This window comes from Cydia splendana, chromosome 15 (genome assembly GCF_910591565.1).
Source record: "Cydia splendana chromosome 15, ilCydSple1.2, whole genome shotgun sequence".
Taxonomy (NCBI): Eukaryota; Metazoa; Arthropoda; class Insecta; order Lepidoptera; family Tortricidae; genus Cydia; species Cydia splendana.
In genome coordinates, this window is record NC_085974.1 from 356,218 (window position 1) to 374,577 (window position 18,360).

Sequence of the window (18,360 nt, forward strand, 5' to 3'; positions counted from 1 at the left end):
GCAGACGCGGGAATAGGTAGAAATGTTACCGTTCGGATTCCATTACTACTGCAGTACACTGCCACTGTGACACTGCCTGTCTACTGCATTACTGCCGCAAATATCAAAATCGATATTGCTGCACGGATTTTGACAATACCTATACCTACAGTCGGTCCCGGCAGTAAGTGATGACGCGCTGCAATACTGCTGCAGTATGCTCGTATAGTCTGACCTGAATCTAATCGGTACCTTAAGTAGTAGGTACGTAATGGTTGGCAGGTGAGTTGATGTGAATATTTGATTAATTACAACACACACCAAGTTGCCAAGTTATTATAAGTAGGTATTAAAATAATAAAGGTATCTAATATGGTTACGGTTTTAACGCCCCCTGGCACTAGGGTTGCCAACTTTTTTTTGTTGGAATATAGTATTTTCCAGAATAAGGCATCAAAAATATAGTACAGTTCAAAAAAATATACTTAGTCCTTTTAGATAAAATACTAAACATGAGTGTAATATACGTTTAATCGGAAATATGGTATTTTAGCGTACTATATATTTTTCCAAAAGTATATAGTACAGAGAGCCAAAATATAGTACACTACTATATAATTTAGTACGGTTGGCAACCCTACCTGGCAATGACTAAAATAACCGATTTGGTTTCATATTACTAGGTACTCAAAACTTTTTTGTAGTAGAATAGAAGAACTGTGTTGCGAGACATGCATCTTTGTACAGTTATGTTTTTGATTTTTGATGGGTATCTTTATAAACGATTGAACAATTATGCCATACGAATAAATAAATAAGTCAATGCCAATTCTGTATTAAAGAAGTACCTATTTAAACTACTGGGATTAAGAGTCGTGTTCAGTATTTTATTTAGGTACTATCTTTGTAGTAGGTAACAAATTGTGTCTGTTTCTTTAATAATTCAAAATTCAAAATTCAAAATTATTTATTTCATGTGATTTAGGTACACACATAGCAATACACAACAATAAACAATAAACTTACAAGAATTACACATAAACACAACATATACACATTAAAATTGACACAACATATACAGTGCTAGCCAAACTCTCAATTTTTGCTACCACTGTATCACACTTGTAGGGGAATGTAGTCCCTCACAGTGGAGCATTATGGGACAGTCTGGTTTTTCCGCTATCATTCTCAAGATGGTGTTGGGACTGTCCCGCACCCGGCGCACCAGGGATGCGGCGCGCACACGCAAGGTCGCCTGAAAACAATCGACGCCCGCCTCAGCAAACATCCCTGATGCGCTACAGAAGCGAGGCAGTCCCATCATCACCCGGAACGCGTTATTATATTGGACTCGAAGGAGGGCCCTATAAGCCCGTTGCGAATACTGAACCCAAAGGCTGCAGGTATACAGGGAAGTACAGAACGCTCTAAAGAGAGTGATCTTTACCCCCCTGGAGCAACCCGCAAACCTTCGTGCTATCATATTTGCCCGCACCGACAAGGCCCTTCGTTCCCTTTCAATATCTATGTCGTCCTAACAACTACAACTATAATGACATCTACAACTACATATTTCAATTCCTGTATAACACAAAAGTTTATCAAGTATCTAATCATAAGTGTAGGCAAAAAACCGTGTCCCGTTTACCACCATATTCTATGCCATCGCTCTGCGCGCTGTCGCCAGCTCGCTGTCGCTACGCAGCACGCATTATTATTATCGCAAAACCACTTTATCTAACCACCCGCTCAAGTTATTATCAACTTTATTGTGATCAAAATAAGGGTGTGATTGAATGCAAGTGTTTTGGTAAAGTTTGCCAATTGAACCACTTCATCTAATCATTCATTTAAACTATACTCAACCTTGTTTTCATTGTGATAAGGGTGTAACGAAATGCAAGTATGATGGTAAAGTTTGTCAATGGATAAATAATCGTGTTCCGTAGTCAATAAGGTTGATTATAGATTGATATCGGTGGTTGTTTACTAGTTAGAGGCACTCACTGGGCGACCGGGCTAAAGGAGTTAACTGTTTGAGTTAGCGTTTAAAAATACTCTCGTGGTTTTAAAACGTACTATAAAATAAAATAATAAGGTGGTATAAAGAGTACCTATAGTCAGGCAAATACAATTTGTCAGTCAGTAAGAAACAGGAAAATTATACCTACTCATCCCTCTCTTTCGGGGGTGTATCTGGTTGCTGCTAGGATTCGAACCCGGGACCATCGGTTTCATACTCTTTATAGGCAGGGTCACTACTCACTAGCCAGACCGGTCGACAAAATACGGGACAAAAACGGGACCAGTAAAAATACGGGACGTGATACTTAAATACGGTGACAGTCCCGTATATACGGGACGTATGGCAACCGTACCTATTTAGTTCTAGGCCAAACTATAGATGTTCTTACACTGTTGACTTGGGGGTTGCACTTTCCTGGTGTACTCCTATTCGTCCCCACCGGGCAGTCCGGGCACAGATGGGAATACTTAGGTGTTTTCATTCCCATTTCTCCCCGCCTCATGCATGGCGGCGGTCCCATGGGATGGGGACTACGGAATTTATTAACTATATAGTTTTGTGGTGGGGACAAATGGGGGAATGCACCAAATTCCCTGATCTCACTTAGGTAAGTACATACAGTAGTTATAAGATCATCATCTTCCTATGGCTTTTATTTCTTTTATCCTCGTGAGAGCCATGGAGTCCGCTTGGCAACTAATTTTGAGAATTGGCGTAGGCACTAGTTTTTACGAAAGTGACTGACATCTGACCTTGGAAACTAGGCCTTATTGAGATTAGTCCAGTTTCCTCACAATGTTTTCCTTCACCGAAAAGCAACTTTTAAGTATCAAATTAAAATATCGATAAGATATAAATAGCAACACTCCTAACAGTCCTAATTGTACATCGGTGGACCTTATTAGGAAAGGTATAAGGACCACTCTGTCAAGAGTGTAACGAAGTAGGAGAATATGGTCCACCGATGTACATTGTACAATTTGTACAGTTGGCCCACACTGCGATGGTACCCTGTGAAAACTTTACCATCCTATTTTCACGTAAAGTCGTAAATGCACGAAATTCATTCAGCCTCAGTACCAAAAGACACAACGACACAAAAGATACAACGGAAGAACAGCGCTGGCTTTGCCAGCTACATGTTGTGTTGTGACCCTTTTATGGCATTTTGCACTAAATGTTATACATTGTATATTTGTCAACATGTTTGTCATCTGTGTTTGTTTGTCATAAATAAATGTTATTCTATTTTCTAAAAGTACTGACTGACTACACCACACTTAGTGCTGAAGTAGCAGTTTACACTTCATTTCTCATGCACCAATCAGCGCGAGCGATGTTCAAGGTCGTATCACAATAAGGTCAAAACCGTAACAAATTGCTCATTCAGAATCGGGCTATAGTCACGCTCCACCGCGTGTCGTGCCGTCCCTCTCGCACCTGCGCGCGCGCATGCCTCGCTCGCTCGGCGGCGGCGGGCAGACAGCGCGTCGCCTGCGCAGGATGACGTCATGCTGAAAACGATGGTATTTTGAGCTTTATTGTTATAAGCACAGGTATTTAAATGGAATGGGCTGAGGAAGTGGAAAAATTGTAAGTTATACCTAATTATTTCGTTTACAAGTTTACACTATTTACTATCACTGAAAACTTTTTTGCAAAGATATGGCAAAACTACAGTCTGAAATAACATTACGCATCATTAAAATAAATTAGTATTAAGTAGTTTTAGGTATTTATTATTTTACATATTGTACAATAACAGGTACCAGATATAGGTAGTTAAATTATATATATTTTGTACTAACACTATGGGTTCTATGCCTGAAATAAATAATTTCAATTTCAATTGGACATGAACAATGAACATTCACATGTGCATATTTATGTCTGGTTTAATGTGTAATTGGGTATACATTAGAATTTTTACATATATAGGTAGGTACTTAAGTACAAATCGTTTACTCGCTTTATCTTAATATACCTTTAAACGAGCAATTCTTGTATATACATACATTTATATATTTCGGGGATCTCGGAAACGGCTCTAATGATTTCGATGAAATTTGCTATACCTAAGTATGGGGATTTTCGGGGGCGAAAACTCGATATACTCATACTCATACTCATACTCATTTATTCATAATATTCTTAAAATATTACATGTCAACATCAGAAAATAAAATACACATTATTATCACATTATTGAGAATAATAAAAAATGTATGTCTAGAATTAAAATTACGATAATCATTATGTTCATTAGATTAAAAATACAATTGAAATAGTATGACAAGATTAAAATAGGTAACATGTCATGTTAGTAGATAGGTACATATTAGTTATAGTTAGGTAATAATTAATTAGTTATTGCATTTTTCAATTTCAAATAATTGCATTACAGTATAAAAGGTTCTATCAATAAGCCATTTTTTAAGTTTGTTAATAAACATATTAGTACTATCTAACATTTTGATGTCATTGGGTATAGCTAGGTCTTATTTCTGGAAAAACGCACATTTTTGAGTTTTTGCAAAGCTCGGTCTCCAATTTTTCTTTGTACTTATAGGTAAGAATTATTAGACCGGTAGAGGGAAGACGTGGACGCGGCAGGCCCAAACGGAGATGGCGGGATGACCTGGACAGCTTCCTGAACAACTGACCGGTGGAAGCACCAAATCGGGAGTCGTGGAAATTAAGGGGAGAGGCCTTTGCCCAGCAGACAAATACTCAAATAGGCTAGGAAAAAGGATTAAAAAAAAAAAGAATTTTTAACAACGAAAATTAGTACCAGACATAGATAATAGGTACTTACTCAAATGCTCATGCCAAATAACTAGAGGTAGGTACTTAACTTAAAACATGTCGTTTTGAAATTAGAGCATAACTTCGATTGCATGGGAGCGGCTTTTTGTGGCAAGTTCGTGTGAATGTGAACCTACCATACTATCTAATTTTTTTATAAAATATACCTACATAGTAGAAATATCTTATTTATCTTAGACTACTTATATGAAGGTACCGAATACCGAATCAACAGAAGCTATATTTTTTACGAGTGAGTAATTTGACACGGTAACACTATCGCGTCAGATTAAATGTGACAAATCTGACATGACGAGGCGACAAAGTAACAAGTGGCATAAGATGACAGATGGCGATAAAATTACCACACGCAAAAAAGTATCACGGGGGTCAAGGAAATGGCAGGTTTTTATAATCTGAATCAGACCTTAAGGAAAAAAGACACGTGGAAACATACCACCAAACATTTGATTCCTCGTAGGCATGCAGGTATCTACTTGAAGATATGTTTTTAAATCCTTCAAGGACCATCAAACCTTCAATAAAGAGTTTAAAAAACGGGCCAGTACGTAAGTAGTCTCCTTAAAATATACAACTGCCATTTTTTTTTACGGGAGTCACTTTAACCTAATTTTTATTATTTAATTTTGAGCATCTTCAGCATTTTAAGATAACTCATAGATTTAATCAACCTACACAAATGAAAGTACATAGCTTGTACGCTAGTTGGTATAATTTAGTTTTCAACCTTTACATCTGTAGATAAAACCGGTATTTGTTCACCCAAGTACAGTCGGAGGCGGAAGTCAGCTGTTAACCGAATGAAAACGTAATTAAACCCAGGATGCGGCTAACTGTACCTACTTGTACAGCGTAATTATGATAACGGTTGTGGGAGACTGATACCGTCATGCTGTTAACTGATTATAAATCTCAAGAAAACAGCATCCAGCGACATGCAGGTTCTGCCAGGAGTCAGAGGAAACTGCAATGCACATTCTCTCTTCCTGTGGACTACTAATGTTAAAAAGAAGTACATACCTACGTAGGGCGACACGTATTGCAACCCAGAGCACGCACAGACAGACGTACAGACGTATTGCAGGTACAGAGTATTACGGCTCAAAGAATCTGGAATTTCCTGGATTCAAAGTTAAAGGGCATTCATTAGTAATGAAATTAGGGCCGTCACAATAGATCACTGCTTGGTCGACGGGGCACTCAAGAGCCAACAACACCCCAAATAATAAAAAATAGTAATAAGTATAAAGTCATCGGCAGCACCCTAAAAGGTTAGGTTTTTTATAATGTGTTTAAATATATTTCTTGTAATGTTTGTAAGTGTTTTTTATTGTACTTTTTATACTCACATTATAAAACCCTAACCTAAGACCCAAGTTAAATAAAAAAGTAAAATCATGTAAGTTTGTGCTTCTGAACCTGCTTAAGGATGATATTTGTCGATTTTGCAGAATGCTTTTTTCCGAATTAAATGAATTAAGTACGTACAACTTTACCGTTGGTATTTTTTTTTTCAACAGACTTTCTGCAACAGTCTAAATAAATAAATGACATAAGTACCTATTACCTTTACTATAAAATAATCATTTAACAGATACAAGACCGAGGCCGACCACTGCCGTGACATTCAATCTGCAAGTCGATCAGCCGTCCATCAGTCAATGTAAAACCGACCTTATTGCCTAGACATAAGATTTATATTGAGGCCGTGCGCGCGCGCAGTTATCTAGGACAATGCCTAGCTCGAATGACAGTAACTTGAAGCTTCCTACACCTTAACATATGTCTACTTTGTTGTGTGTTGTTGAGAATATCTTATTTATGACATATCCCACTGGGATATACTCTAAATTTCTAGTTTCCATATTGGCAGTAAGCCCTCAGATCCAAAGGGCCTACCGCGAACACCGAAGTTCGCAAGATGCGGGCATCTATCGGCCCGGTTCAACTTTACGATACGTCAATGAATAGATCTAGAAACGATATGAATTAGATATGTATGTCAGTGTCAAATGTGACGTTTCTTCGAGCAAAAACGTCACTTTTGACACTGACTAATCCATATCGTTTCTAGATCTATTAATTGACGTATCTTAAAATTCGAATCGGGCAGTGACTGCCCTCATTATTTTTTTTCGATTTTTTTTTTATAAGTGTAAGGAGCATTTAAAAAATTGTATGGAAATGGTTTTTTGCTCCTAACTCTTATAATTTATCAAACAATTTCAATAAGCCAAACACAGGGCATAGCCATAGAGAAATAGGACGTATGTAAGCAGGTCACTAATTTCTCTATCTATGTCATGGCTATGGTATAGGGTCAGGTAGGGTAAATGTAAGACTAAAACTTATTCTAGTTCATTCCTATTCCATTTAAAAAGAAGTCTACACACAAGGCTTCAATGATGATGATGATGATGACCTGACCCTACTTCAAATTATGTGAAAATGATTTCCATAATGGCAATATCCAGAGAGGAAAATGAAACCTACGTTTGTAAGGAGCCCTCCTCTTTCCTCTTAAAATGAGGACTACGTTTGTAAGGAGAAGCCCTCCTCTTTCCTCTTAAAAAGCCACTTGGCTAAAGTTCTGATCTCATCCACGTTATTGTTGACCAAGTCCAACCGTATATAATTTTCATCAATTTGCCCTGAGGGCCGGGCCTACCGCGAACAACGTTCGACGTGTTGCCTCTCTGTCGCACTTGTAAATTCGTACGTTAGTTTGACAGGGAGGCAACATGTCGACCGCGGTTCGCGGTAGGCCTCTGTTACCAGTGAAATAATGCTGTCATAGAGTTTTTGCTCTCGGTGGAGATTTTTTCTCCGCCGTTTTTTGACCTTCAACGCGTAACAAGACCAAATTGAATAAAATTATCTACGATGCTTGAATTATTTACCCAGTTATTGTTATTCAATATTATACAGTTGCCCCTGTGGGCCTCGTAGGACTATACCTACATGTAGGTACGATTGCTTATGTTCAAAACAGAATACATTAAGTATTGAAATCTAATAAAGATAAAAAAAAAGTAGGTTGTCAACAAATTACACATCACAATCTAACTTAAATAATAAAAATAAAGGTCAAACATTTTAGAAATAGGACACTTCTGTGGACTTTTGGACATATATGTATATCACATTTTTCTCATTTGAGTCTCAAGTAAGTTACGTACCTACTGAAAAAATGTATCCCGCCTGAGCGTGCAGCATAAAACTTAGCTTTGAATCGATATCTACAGGCACAAAATAACTACAGGAAAGACGCGAAAAAGTTAAGCATAAGGTACCTACACTAAAATGTGTAGGTATGATTCTTTGTACAAATTGCCACAAGAAATTTTCCTCTAAACAACTTTTTGTTTCCAAGTTGTGATTTTAATAGTCGATCACATCACATCAGACGGACCAGGATGCGAAAGTCACACAAAAAACGCAACTTTTATTAAAGGAAATGTGCCATCATTACGTTTTTGCTCCAAGGAAAACATTCACGGCGCTTTTTAAAATTAACAAAAAACAAACAACTTTATTTTTACCATTTTAAAACTAAATAATCACTCTTATGTCTTTATAATTAAAGTTACTTTTAGTTTTTTATAAATGCTTGGTTCGCATTGGCATAATACTTGTTCAAGAGAGCAGTGGATGATATAATGCAACAAAAAACAGCGAGTCAAGGTCTTGCGGCAAAAAGGCGTAGCAACAGCAAAAACGGCTGTATCATGATTTGAAGCCGTGATGTGATTGGATTGGTTACTGTTATAAGTACATGCATTTACGATTTATTACTGAATAAACTAATATTTGGGTCCAGTATGCATCGTCACCAGTAAAAAATGTAATTATACAGGGTGACTAAAAAATAACTGCATTCCCGTTGCCAGGGCGGTTTTTGGGATTATACTGAGCAACTTTTACTATGGGACCAACCCCGAAATCGTGAAAAAAAATTGGCTGGTCCAATTTATGTGGGTGGGTAAATTTTTTTTTCGCGATATCGGGGTTGGTCCCATAGTAAAAGTTGCTCAATATGATAATCCCAAAACCTCCCTGGCAACGGGAATGCAGTTATTTTTAGCCATGTATATTTTTAGTTCGCTTTCGTCACCAGTGACGAATTTGTACTTAAATTAATATTTTGTTCGTTATGGTCACTAATGACCAAAACTGGCTAAAAAATTTCAAGTAGGTACATAACCGACTTGAAATTTGCAGCCTTTATATTAAAAGAAGCATTAATACTTTTTACGTAAGAAAAGAACCCATTGAGTACACTTTCATTCCACCTACACCTTTGTACCTTTTACTTAAGTGTACATTAAAAAAAAGCTCCTATAGACTAACGGCTCGATTCGGAAAATGAATTAGATTTCTACTAGACTTCAACAAGTTACGATACGGATAATTTAAAGATATTTGTAAGATAGATATGTCAAATTTGACGTTTCCGCGATTCTGGAGGTCCTCTTGAACGATTTCGACAAGTTATGACTTAGATATCCAAGTCACATCTAGTCGATATCTAATGTAGATCTAGTTGATCTCTAAATCGTCTCAAGATCTTGTGATTATCTCGAAATCCGAATAGGCCTGTAAGGGTAGTGTAAGCAAGGCATAGAGCCCATAGAGGTGCCGTTTTTGGCACTGATAATAAAAAAGCTCCTTTTTTTGCCGCTTATGAAGCCTATTGTTTGCAAAATAACCTTGACTTTGACTTGACTTATACTTGTACCCTCTATACATGTTTTTTTGTATCGTTACCACAGATCACTCACTGTAGATGCAGCACTGAAGACTCGAGGTAGACATACATATTGATGCTCCCATAGGTATTAGGTAATTTAATACTACTTGCAATTTGGTACGAGAGCGCGGTGCAGCCACTAACTCTCAGTTTAGCTGCGTTCAAGTTCACTCATATATTTTTTTATACGTCGCCAGGGCTAACAAGCATAAGAACCACCTGGTAAAGGATCACCGTAGCCTATGGACGTCTGCAACCCATCTTAATTACAAATATCAACACATTCCTCGTCTTTGAAACATTTCATAAAGTGATGAGGATGACTGTGGCCCGAGGCCGACCGTGAATATTTATGGTTCGAACTTCGAATTAGCAAGCGCAATAGACAAAAGAAATTTAGATATTTTCGATATTCGCAGTAATAGTCACCTCATCATCTTCCTAGCGTGGCCCTACCTTTATGCCACGTATATATATTATAATGGGAACCTGTTCGCTTGGCTACTAAACTCAAGTTTATTTACGAAAACGACTGCCATATGCCCTTCCAAACCAGGCGGGAATCCAGGCCTAATTGGGCTTAATCCCGTTTCCTCAAGATGTTTTTCTTCACCGATTATCCCGCGGAAAGGACCCAAAGGCGACACAATATTCTAAATCGCGTTTCGTGTTTTACCCCGGTGTTTTAAAATGCAACCCCTAGAGATAGGTAGTCTGTTAGTAACTAAGGTATGCATGGGCGTGTTCAGCAGATACGATCGTATCTGATCTGATAGCATATGCGGAACAATGGCGTTGTGTCATGCATGCGGGATGCGAGTCATGCGAGTCATGCGCGCGCGCCGCGCTGTCTGATCGAGAAAAAAACCGGCCAACTGCGAGTCGGACTCGCACACGAAGGGTTCCGGTACTTCCGGTACCATTATTTATAAAAACGGTCACCCATCCAAGTACTGACCCCGCCTGACGTTGCTTAACTTCGGTCAAAAATCACGTTTGTTGTATGGGAGCCTCACTTAAATCTTTATTTTATTCTGTTTTTAGTATTTGTTGTTATAGCGGCAACAGAAATACATCATCTGTGAAAATTTCAACTGTCTAGCTATCACGGTTCGTGAGATACAGCCTGGTCACAGACGGACGGACGGACAATGGAATGATATGACGATGGTAAACATTATTTCGGGCAACTAGTGGCCCATAGATAAATACCTTAAAACTAGCATACATATTACAAAAAATATATTTAAAAACGAAAAACTACAAAACAAACGATGTTTGCGATTATTACGCAACCCTGCAGTCAATGTTATGGCTCCTCTACACGATGGGCCAACGCCGGCCACTCCAAAGGACGCATTTATGCGTTAAAGGGAGCAAGTGATATAATATTGCTATCTCATTCTAGCGCATGGCTGCGTCCCTTGGAGTGGCCGGCGTTGGCCCATCGTGTAGAGGAGCCATCAGGGAGCCGGCCGCGGAACGGCCGGCACTTGACACCCTTCGGCCAAAACTCCTCCTTTACTTGTTGAACGTCGCTAGGTGTCAGTTCAGTAATGGGAATAGGGAGTATTACTGCAATGTTCTTCCGCCAGAGTGCAGCACTAGTGCACTTAGTAAACCATAGAGTAACTTATACATACTAGGCCTTAAACAGTTTCTTGACAAGTTTTCACAGACATTGATGCATCAAGGCGGTTTATTTACAGGTTATCAGATCTGCCTCTATCGATCGAATAGACAAGAGTGATACAGAGGCAGAAACCGAACTTTCGATTTTCGTGTTTCGCGGTAGGCCCCGTGATAACAGTGACGCCCTCTACGCAGAGTTTTGCGTGATATTCCCTATTAACTTAGGATATTTTTTCAATAATGTTGCATGCAACGTTACTGCTTAAGCATTAATTAATGCGAGCGATGTCAATTTCCTTAATGAATTTTGCTGCTGTCGTTGCTGCATTGCGGTCGTGATTAGAACATTGAATACACCATTTCTTTTCCAAGAAAATTGACTCTCACCCCGCGTTCTGCAGCAGTAACGATGGTCAAAAATGTGCGTTGGCTTCCTATTTCCTATACTGGAATATACGTAACTTTCCACTATCTGAACCACTTCCAGAAGGTTGTCTGGGAGAGATCGCTCTTTAGCGATAAGGCCGCTTGTTGCTTACCTCTGTCTTCATGTATTATGTGTGTTTCCATGTTCTCGTACATTTAAAAGTACATTAAAGAGGAATTGTATTGTATTGTAACTTTTCTAAACCATCTCTACAGTCCATCGCATATTCAAATGATCAAAAACTAAATTTAAACGAAACCTGGACTATTTCAAAGCATATAACATTAAATAGATACAGCTGGGTAACCCGAGACGTGAATAACAATTTAAGTTCGTCCGTCATTACCGACTAACGAAGCCCCGAGATAGGATCTTGAGACGTGAACATGGTAGATACGGTACTGAGTGAAAACCGGAGCAATTTAATCTTAAAAAAACCTCTTTTCTTTTCGAAATAGACGATAGTACCTGTTCTTTGTAATAAGGTTGATATTTGTATGTAGGGATTTTTCTTAAAGAGAGACGTGTGGACTGTTTGAAGATTTATTGGCGACTAATTTTGACACATACATGCATACATTAACACGATCACTCACACATGCTTAAAACGCATCCAACATACCGCCCACCAAAAGGGCATCGACCTTTTATTAAACTACATAGGTATAGATACTCATCTACAAAAGTGTACATAGTATTTAACTATAACAAATTGTATGATAAACTACATTATATGCATGCAATTGCATTGACAAACTATAGCACTATGTATAGTAAGGAAAAGCAAGTATGAGAGAGTATTATATAACACATGTCAGCAATTAAGGTAAAATTCAATTGTTCAATTACTAAAAGTTATGAAATTATCTAAGTATTTAGTTACAGAAACAAAGTAGAAGATTTGAAACATAGTTACATGCAAAATTAACTTAAATTGGAGCATTAAGTTAATTAAGATTCTGTATCAACGGGCATAAGACACAATTTGGTAATAGTTCTTTTTATGATTGAATCACCACTTTTAACACTGTATACACGGGTTAAGTTGTCAGCGCCCGGGTGTTTATCTACTATGCGTCCAAGCTGCCATTTCCCAGGTGGTAAGTGGTCGTTTTTGATCACGACTATTTGACCAATATCTAGCTCTTCTCGTCTCGTAAGCCATTTAGGACGCTGTTGCAGCCGGCATAAATATTCTTGCAGCCACTGCCGCCAAAAGTCGTTGACTAATTTCTGAGTGTATCGCCAACGGCTCAAACTGCTTATTTTGGCGTCCTTGAGAGATGGAGTAGGGACGGTAATCGGTGCTTCGGTAAGTAAGAAGTGGCCAGGCGTGAGCACGTCCATGCTGTCGATGTTCTTCTCGTCAATCGGACACAGAGGTCTACTATTTAAAGAAGATTCAATCTGGCAGAGTATCGTGCTCATTTCCTCATAGGTCAGGTGTGTGTTGAGGATTCGTTTCAGGTGGTACTTCATTGAGCGGACACCAGCCTCCCATACTCCGCCGAACGTAGGACTATAGGCTGGCACAAAATGCCATTGCGTACCATCAAGGGCTAGTTTTTCTGCAATTTCGCCGTCAAACTCAAGTTTTGCCTCTTGCCAACTGTCAGCGAGCTCCTTGCTAGCACCAACGAAGTTACGGCCTTGATCACTCCAAATATGAGCACAGCGGCCCCGTCGTGCAACGAATCTTCGAAAAGAACCGATGAATGCTTCAGATGTTAGGTCGCTCACCAATTCGAGGTGAATAGCCTTGGTGGCCATGCATATGAAAATTGCTATATAGGCCTTACATGTTTTAGCACCCCGACCTTTAGACATCAAAATTTGATATGGTCCGGCAAAATCAACACCGCTATTCAAAAAGGGTTTAGCAGGTGTTACTCTTTGTTTCGGCAAATCTCCCATCAGCTGATCTCTAGTCGTAGCGTTATGTCTTGCACATTTGAGGCATTTTCTAAGGTAAGTTGTTAGCAATCCTTTTACTCTTAAGATCCAGTACTTCGACCTTATATCATTCAGGGTCAGCTGATATCGCCCATGTATGGTTCTTCGGTGGGCGTCGTGCATGATGAGGTATGTAAAGTGACACTTGCATAAAATGATAGGATGCTTTCGTTCTTCGTCTAACTCAGAATGGCACAATCTACCGCCCACCCTGAGGATATCGTTTTCGTCAAGGTAAGGGTTTAAAGTTCTTAATTTGCTCTTAGTGCTTACTCTTTTTTTTGTTTTTAAGCTTTCTATGTCTTCCTTGAAATACTCTGCTTGCACAGCCTTTATACATACTAGTAGTGCCTTCTCTAATTCTTTTGTTGTTATTGTCTTTTCCATGTTCGTGGTTTTCTCTTTCAGGTACGTCAAGAGTCTTCTGGCATAAACAATGGACTTCAGTAAATCAGGTAAATTATCATAGTCTTCAAACTTCTCAGGTAAGGTTTTGTAGACTTCTGTATTTTCTTCTCTATTTAGGTTAACTTGTATTGTTACCTTTTTCATTTCCAGGTCTGTCTCTTTTATTATTGGGTGTTCTAATTGTATGTTCTTATGTTTCAGCCACTGCGGTCCATGCCACCATAGACCACAGTTCTTCAGTTCACTCAACGCCATACCTCGTGATGAAATGTCAGCAGGGTTCTCCGTAGTTCGAACATGGTACCATTGGTTGGGGATTATGTCTCGTATGGCAACCACTCTATTTCTTACGAATGTTTGCCATCTTGCAGGATCTCCATGCAGCCAGGACAACACAATTGTAGAGTCTGTCCACGCGTACATCTTACTGGTAGGTATTCGGGTTGCTTCGCTTATTTGTTTCAGCAGTTTTGATAGTAAAACAGCTCCGCACAGTTCAAGTCTTGGGACGCTCATTGGCTTTACAGGTCCTATTCTTGTTTTGGCTGCTATCAGTGTTGTCTTGTATTCTCCATCTTGTGTTTTAGCGCGAAGATAAGCCACGGCGCCATAGGCATAATTAGAAGCATCGCAGAAGCCGTGTATAGTGACATCTTCCATCGAGTCCTGTGTCGTATTCATCCACCTATCTAGCCTTATATTTTTAATTTCATCTAATCCATTTCGTAGACCTAGCCATTCTTCTTTTATCTCTTCGTTTACTTCATGGTCCCAGCCAACACGTGAGAGCCAAAGTTTCTGGATAATTCTTTTTGCAGGCAGTAACGCGGGAGATATCCAGCCCAATGGATCGAAGAGTCGCTGAATGTCAGCCAATATGTTTCGTTTCGTGATGACTTCAGGTGGATCTGGTAAGTTTAAAGTGTACTGGAAGATATCTTCGCCCATATTCCAGCACAGTCCTAGGGCTTTGATTGTACCTCCTAACTCGATATCAATCTTGACATGCGTACTTCTCTCTGAAGGTTCGAATTCTTTAAGGAAGTCAGTGCTATTGGAAGCCCATTTTTGGAGAGCAAACCCTCCCTTCTTCAATATTTCAGTGATCTGCTTGGCAACATCTACAGCCACTTGCACGGTGTCTGACCCGGTCATCAGGTCATCCATGAAAAAATCTTCTTTTATGGTTTTCGATGCAAGGGGGTATTCCTTGCCTTCATCTTCTGCCACTTGTTGGAGCGTCTTGACAGCAAGATAAGGCGCAGAAGCAGTGCCAAAAGTTACGCGAAGCAGTCTATAGTCTTTGACAGGATCGCTTGTATTTTTACGCCATAGTATCCTCTGGAAATTAGTATCCTTCGGACTCATCAGAATCTGTAAGTACATCTTCTTTATATCTTATATCATGGCTACACGTCGCATACGCCATCTCATGACTAGATTTCGCATGTCTTCCTGTAGATGAGGACCGACTAGGAGCTCGTCATTCAGGGATACGCCATTAGAGCCTTTAGAAGAAGCATTGAAGACTATTCTAGTCTTTGTAGTTTCTTTTTCTTCTTTAATCACAGCGTGATATGGTAGGTATACTGCCTCCTTGTTAACTTCTTCTTCAGGAACTTCTTCAATGTAGTTTAGATTTATGTATTCTTCTATAGCTTTAACATACTCATTCTTAAGATCAGGATCCCTTTCGAATCTTCTTTCTTGTTGTTTCAGTCTCAGCATGGCGATGTCTCTTGTGTGTCCCTTGGGAGATAGTGGTTCTTCTTTTTTGAATGGTAACGTTACTATGTATCTTCCTTCTTCGTTTCTTGTATGCGTCTCCTTGTAAATCATTTCACACCTTTCTTCTTCTTTCGTGAGACTCTTCTTTGTATCTGTAGTGTCTATCTCCCAAAATGCCTTTAACATGTCGTCTACGTCGACCTGATGATGCATCACAACTATGGTGTCTTGTAAAGTGCCTGCTGTGCCTTCTACATCTCCGAATATTATCCAACCTAGGCTTGTTTCTTGAGCGCATGGAGTGCCAGGTGGACCTTTCTTAACCTTTCCTTCTAGTATTTGTGCATACACTTTTACACCAAGTAACATGTCTACTCGCCCTGGCTGGTGGAACTTAGGATCAGCCAGAGTGAGTCCTTGTATGTGTGACCAGGCTTGTGGGTCATACTTAATCTTCCTTGATGGTAGTTGTGATGTGAGCCTTGAGGGCATTATATAAGCCTTGACATCTAGCTGGAAACTGTCATCTTGATTTGACAGTACTTGAACATGTGCTACGCTGTTGATCTTGATCTGGAGGTCGCCGACACCGGTAACAATTCCTCTCACAGGTGACCTCTTGACTCGCAGAGCTTGTGCTGCGCGTTCACTTAAAAAGCTTGATTCTGACCCTGGGTCAATTAAACAACGAAGGGGAGTCACGTGACCTTCGTCGTCCCTTATAGATATCATTGCTGTTGCTAGCAGACCTTTGGATTTCTTGCAGGCAAAGTTACACGAAATTTCCACCTCTTCTACTTCTTCATCATTCTGCGGGTCTTCTTCGTGGTGTGTCAGCTGACTGTGGTGAGCTTGAGTTTTCACTGACTCCTTATTCTGCGCTTGGTGTATCATGGTGTGATGCCTCTTCTTGCATATACGACATGAAAAGGAAAGACGACATCGTGATGCAGAATGTCCAGGCAGGAGACAGTTGAAACATAGCTTAGTTTTCTTCACATAATCAATTCTCTCCACAGGTGACATTTTCGTGAACTCTTGACAGTGACATAAAGTGTGTTCATCCCTACATAAAACACAGCTCTTCGATGATGCTGATACGTGGTAAGACTTTTCCTTAAGTGTTTTTGCTTCTTTAGGTACGGTAGCAGTGACAGGGTTAACCAGTTCTAACGTGCGAAACTTCGACTCGAGATACTTCTTTAATTCAGTCCACTTGGGCAACTGGTCAGCATTTAAACTGTAGGCATGCTCCTCCCAATCCTTATGAGTTTCGTTGTCGAGTCGATTCACTACCAGGTATATTATGAACGGATCCCATTGGTTTATATTCACTTGAAGATTTTGTAAATCATTCAAACATTGCGTCGTAGTGTCGAGTATATGTTTTATTTGACTAGATGTTTGCGTAGTAATCTTCTTTTGATTAAACAATCTCTTCAAAAGGGAGTTCACAATTAACCTCTTATTACCATACCTTTGCTTTAAAGTATCCCAGGCTAAATCATAATTTTGTTCTGTAATCGTAACATGCTTCAATAAGGCAGCGGCTTCACCGGCGATACTTGACTTTAAATAGTGCAGTTTCTGAACCTTACTAAGACTCGTGTTGTTATGTACTAACGACGTAAATAAATCGTGAAACGTCGGCCACTCTTCATAGTTATTAGAAAACACAGGTAAAACAATAGCAGGTAACTTGACATGTTGTTGTACAGCTTCAAACATCGTGATATCCAGCGAACTTGTTCCTTGAACATGTGTGGGAGCGGCAACAGCGAGCGCGTCCTTGATATCACCTTGTAAACATAGGTATAACTCCTCCACGATATAATAATCTTCCTTAAGAAAGTACTGCACCTCGCCGCGCTCCTGCATTGTAGTATTCTGTACCAGCTGTTTATGCGCCGATGTAAATGTTTTCCAATAAGCGTCGATACACTGTGCTCGAGATTCTAAGTAGCCTTTAGTTAAACGTTGTTTGGGACATTTCTTCAAATTAGTTTCAGTTTTCTTCAATAATACCGCTGTATCCTCCAAAACACGAATTAACTGTTCGTTAGTACTCATATTGCAGTATTTACTTGTCCATTCACGTAAACAACACGATAACACAACTTAATAATCTTCACTTTATTTAATTTGTCATAATTTCCTTATTTCGCAACTGCAGATAGCAACTATAGGCTCAGGAATGCGGTCCTCTATTGTTCTCGCCGGCCGGCTGGACTTCGCTTATCTGGTTCTTCCTCCGGTTCGATGTCGACCAAATGTTCTTTGTAATAAGGTTGATATTTGTATGTAGGGATTTTTCTTAAAGAGAGACGTGTGGACTGTTTGAAGATTTATTGGCGACTGATTTTGACACATACATGCATACATTAACACGATCACTCACACATGCTTAAAACGCATCCAACAGTACCTAATAAAATGCCAGCGACTACGTTCGCGTAAAAATAATTAATCAGGCTCCATTTTCTTCCCTTTCATCATTCTGATCTGCCGCAGGCCTGACAAGAGAGGTTTTAGGAGAACCGTACTGAAACCCCTTGTCGTCGTTTTTGCCTGTTGTCAGTAGTGCGCCACTCCGTCCGTTCTTCTGCCCTTTAGTACTTTCTTATTCAATTG

The 18,360-nt window shown here is 39.4% G+C and overlaps 1 protein-coding gene across 1 annotated transcript; it reads right to left on the reverse strand.

Moving 5' to 3' along the window:
• Positions 1-15,037: 15,037 nt before the first annotated feature.
• On the reverse strand, positions 15,038-18,145 carry LOC134797382 (uncharacterized). The gene has a single exon (XM_063769604.1). The coding sequence runs from the start codon at positions 17,797-17,799 to the stop codon at positions 15,400-15,402; it is 2,400 nt and encodes a 799-aa protein (XP_063625674.1). The 5' UTR covers positions 17,800-18,145; the 3' UTR covers positions 15,038-15,399.
• Between the last annotated feature and the right edge of the window lie 215 nt (positions 18,146-18,360).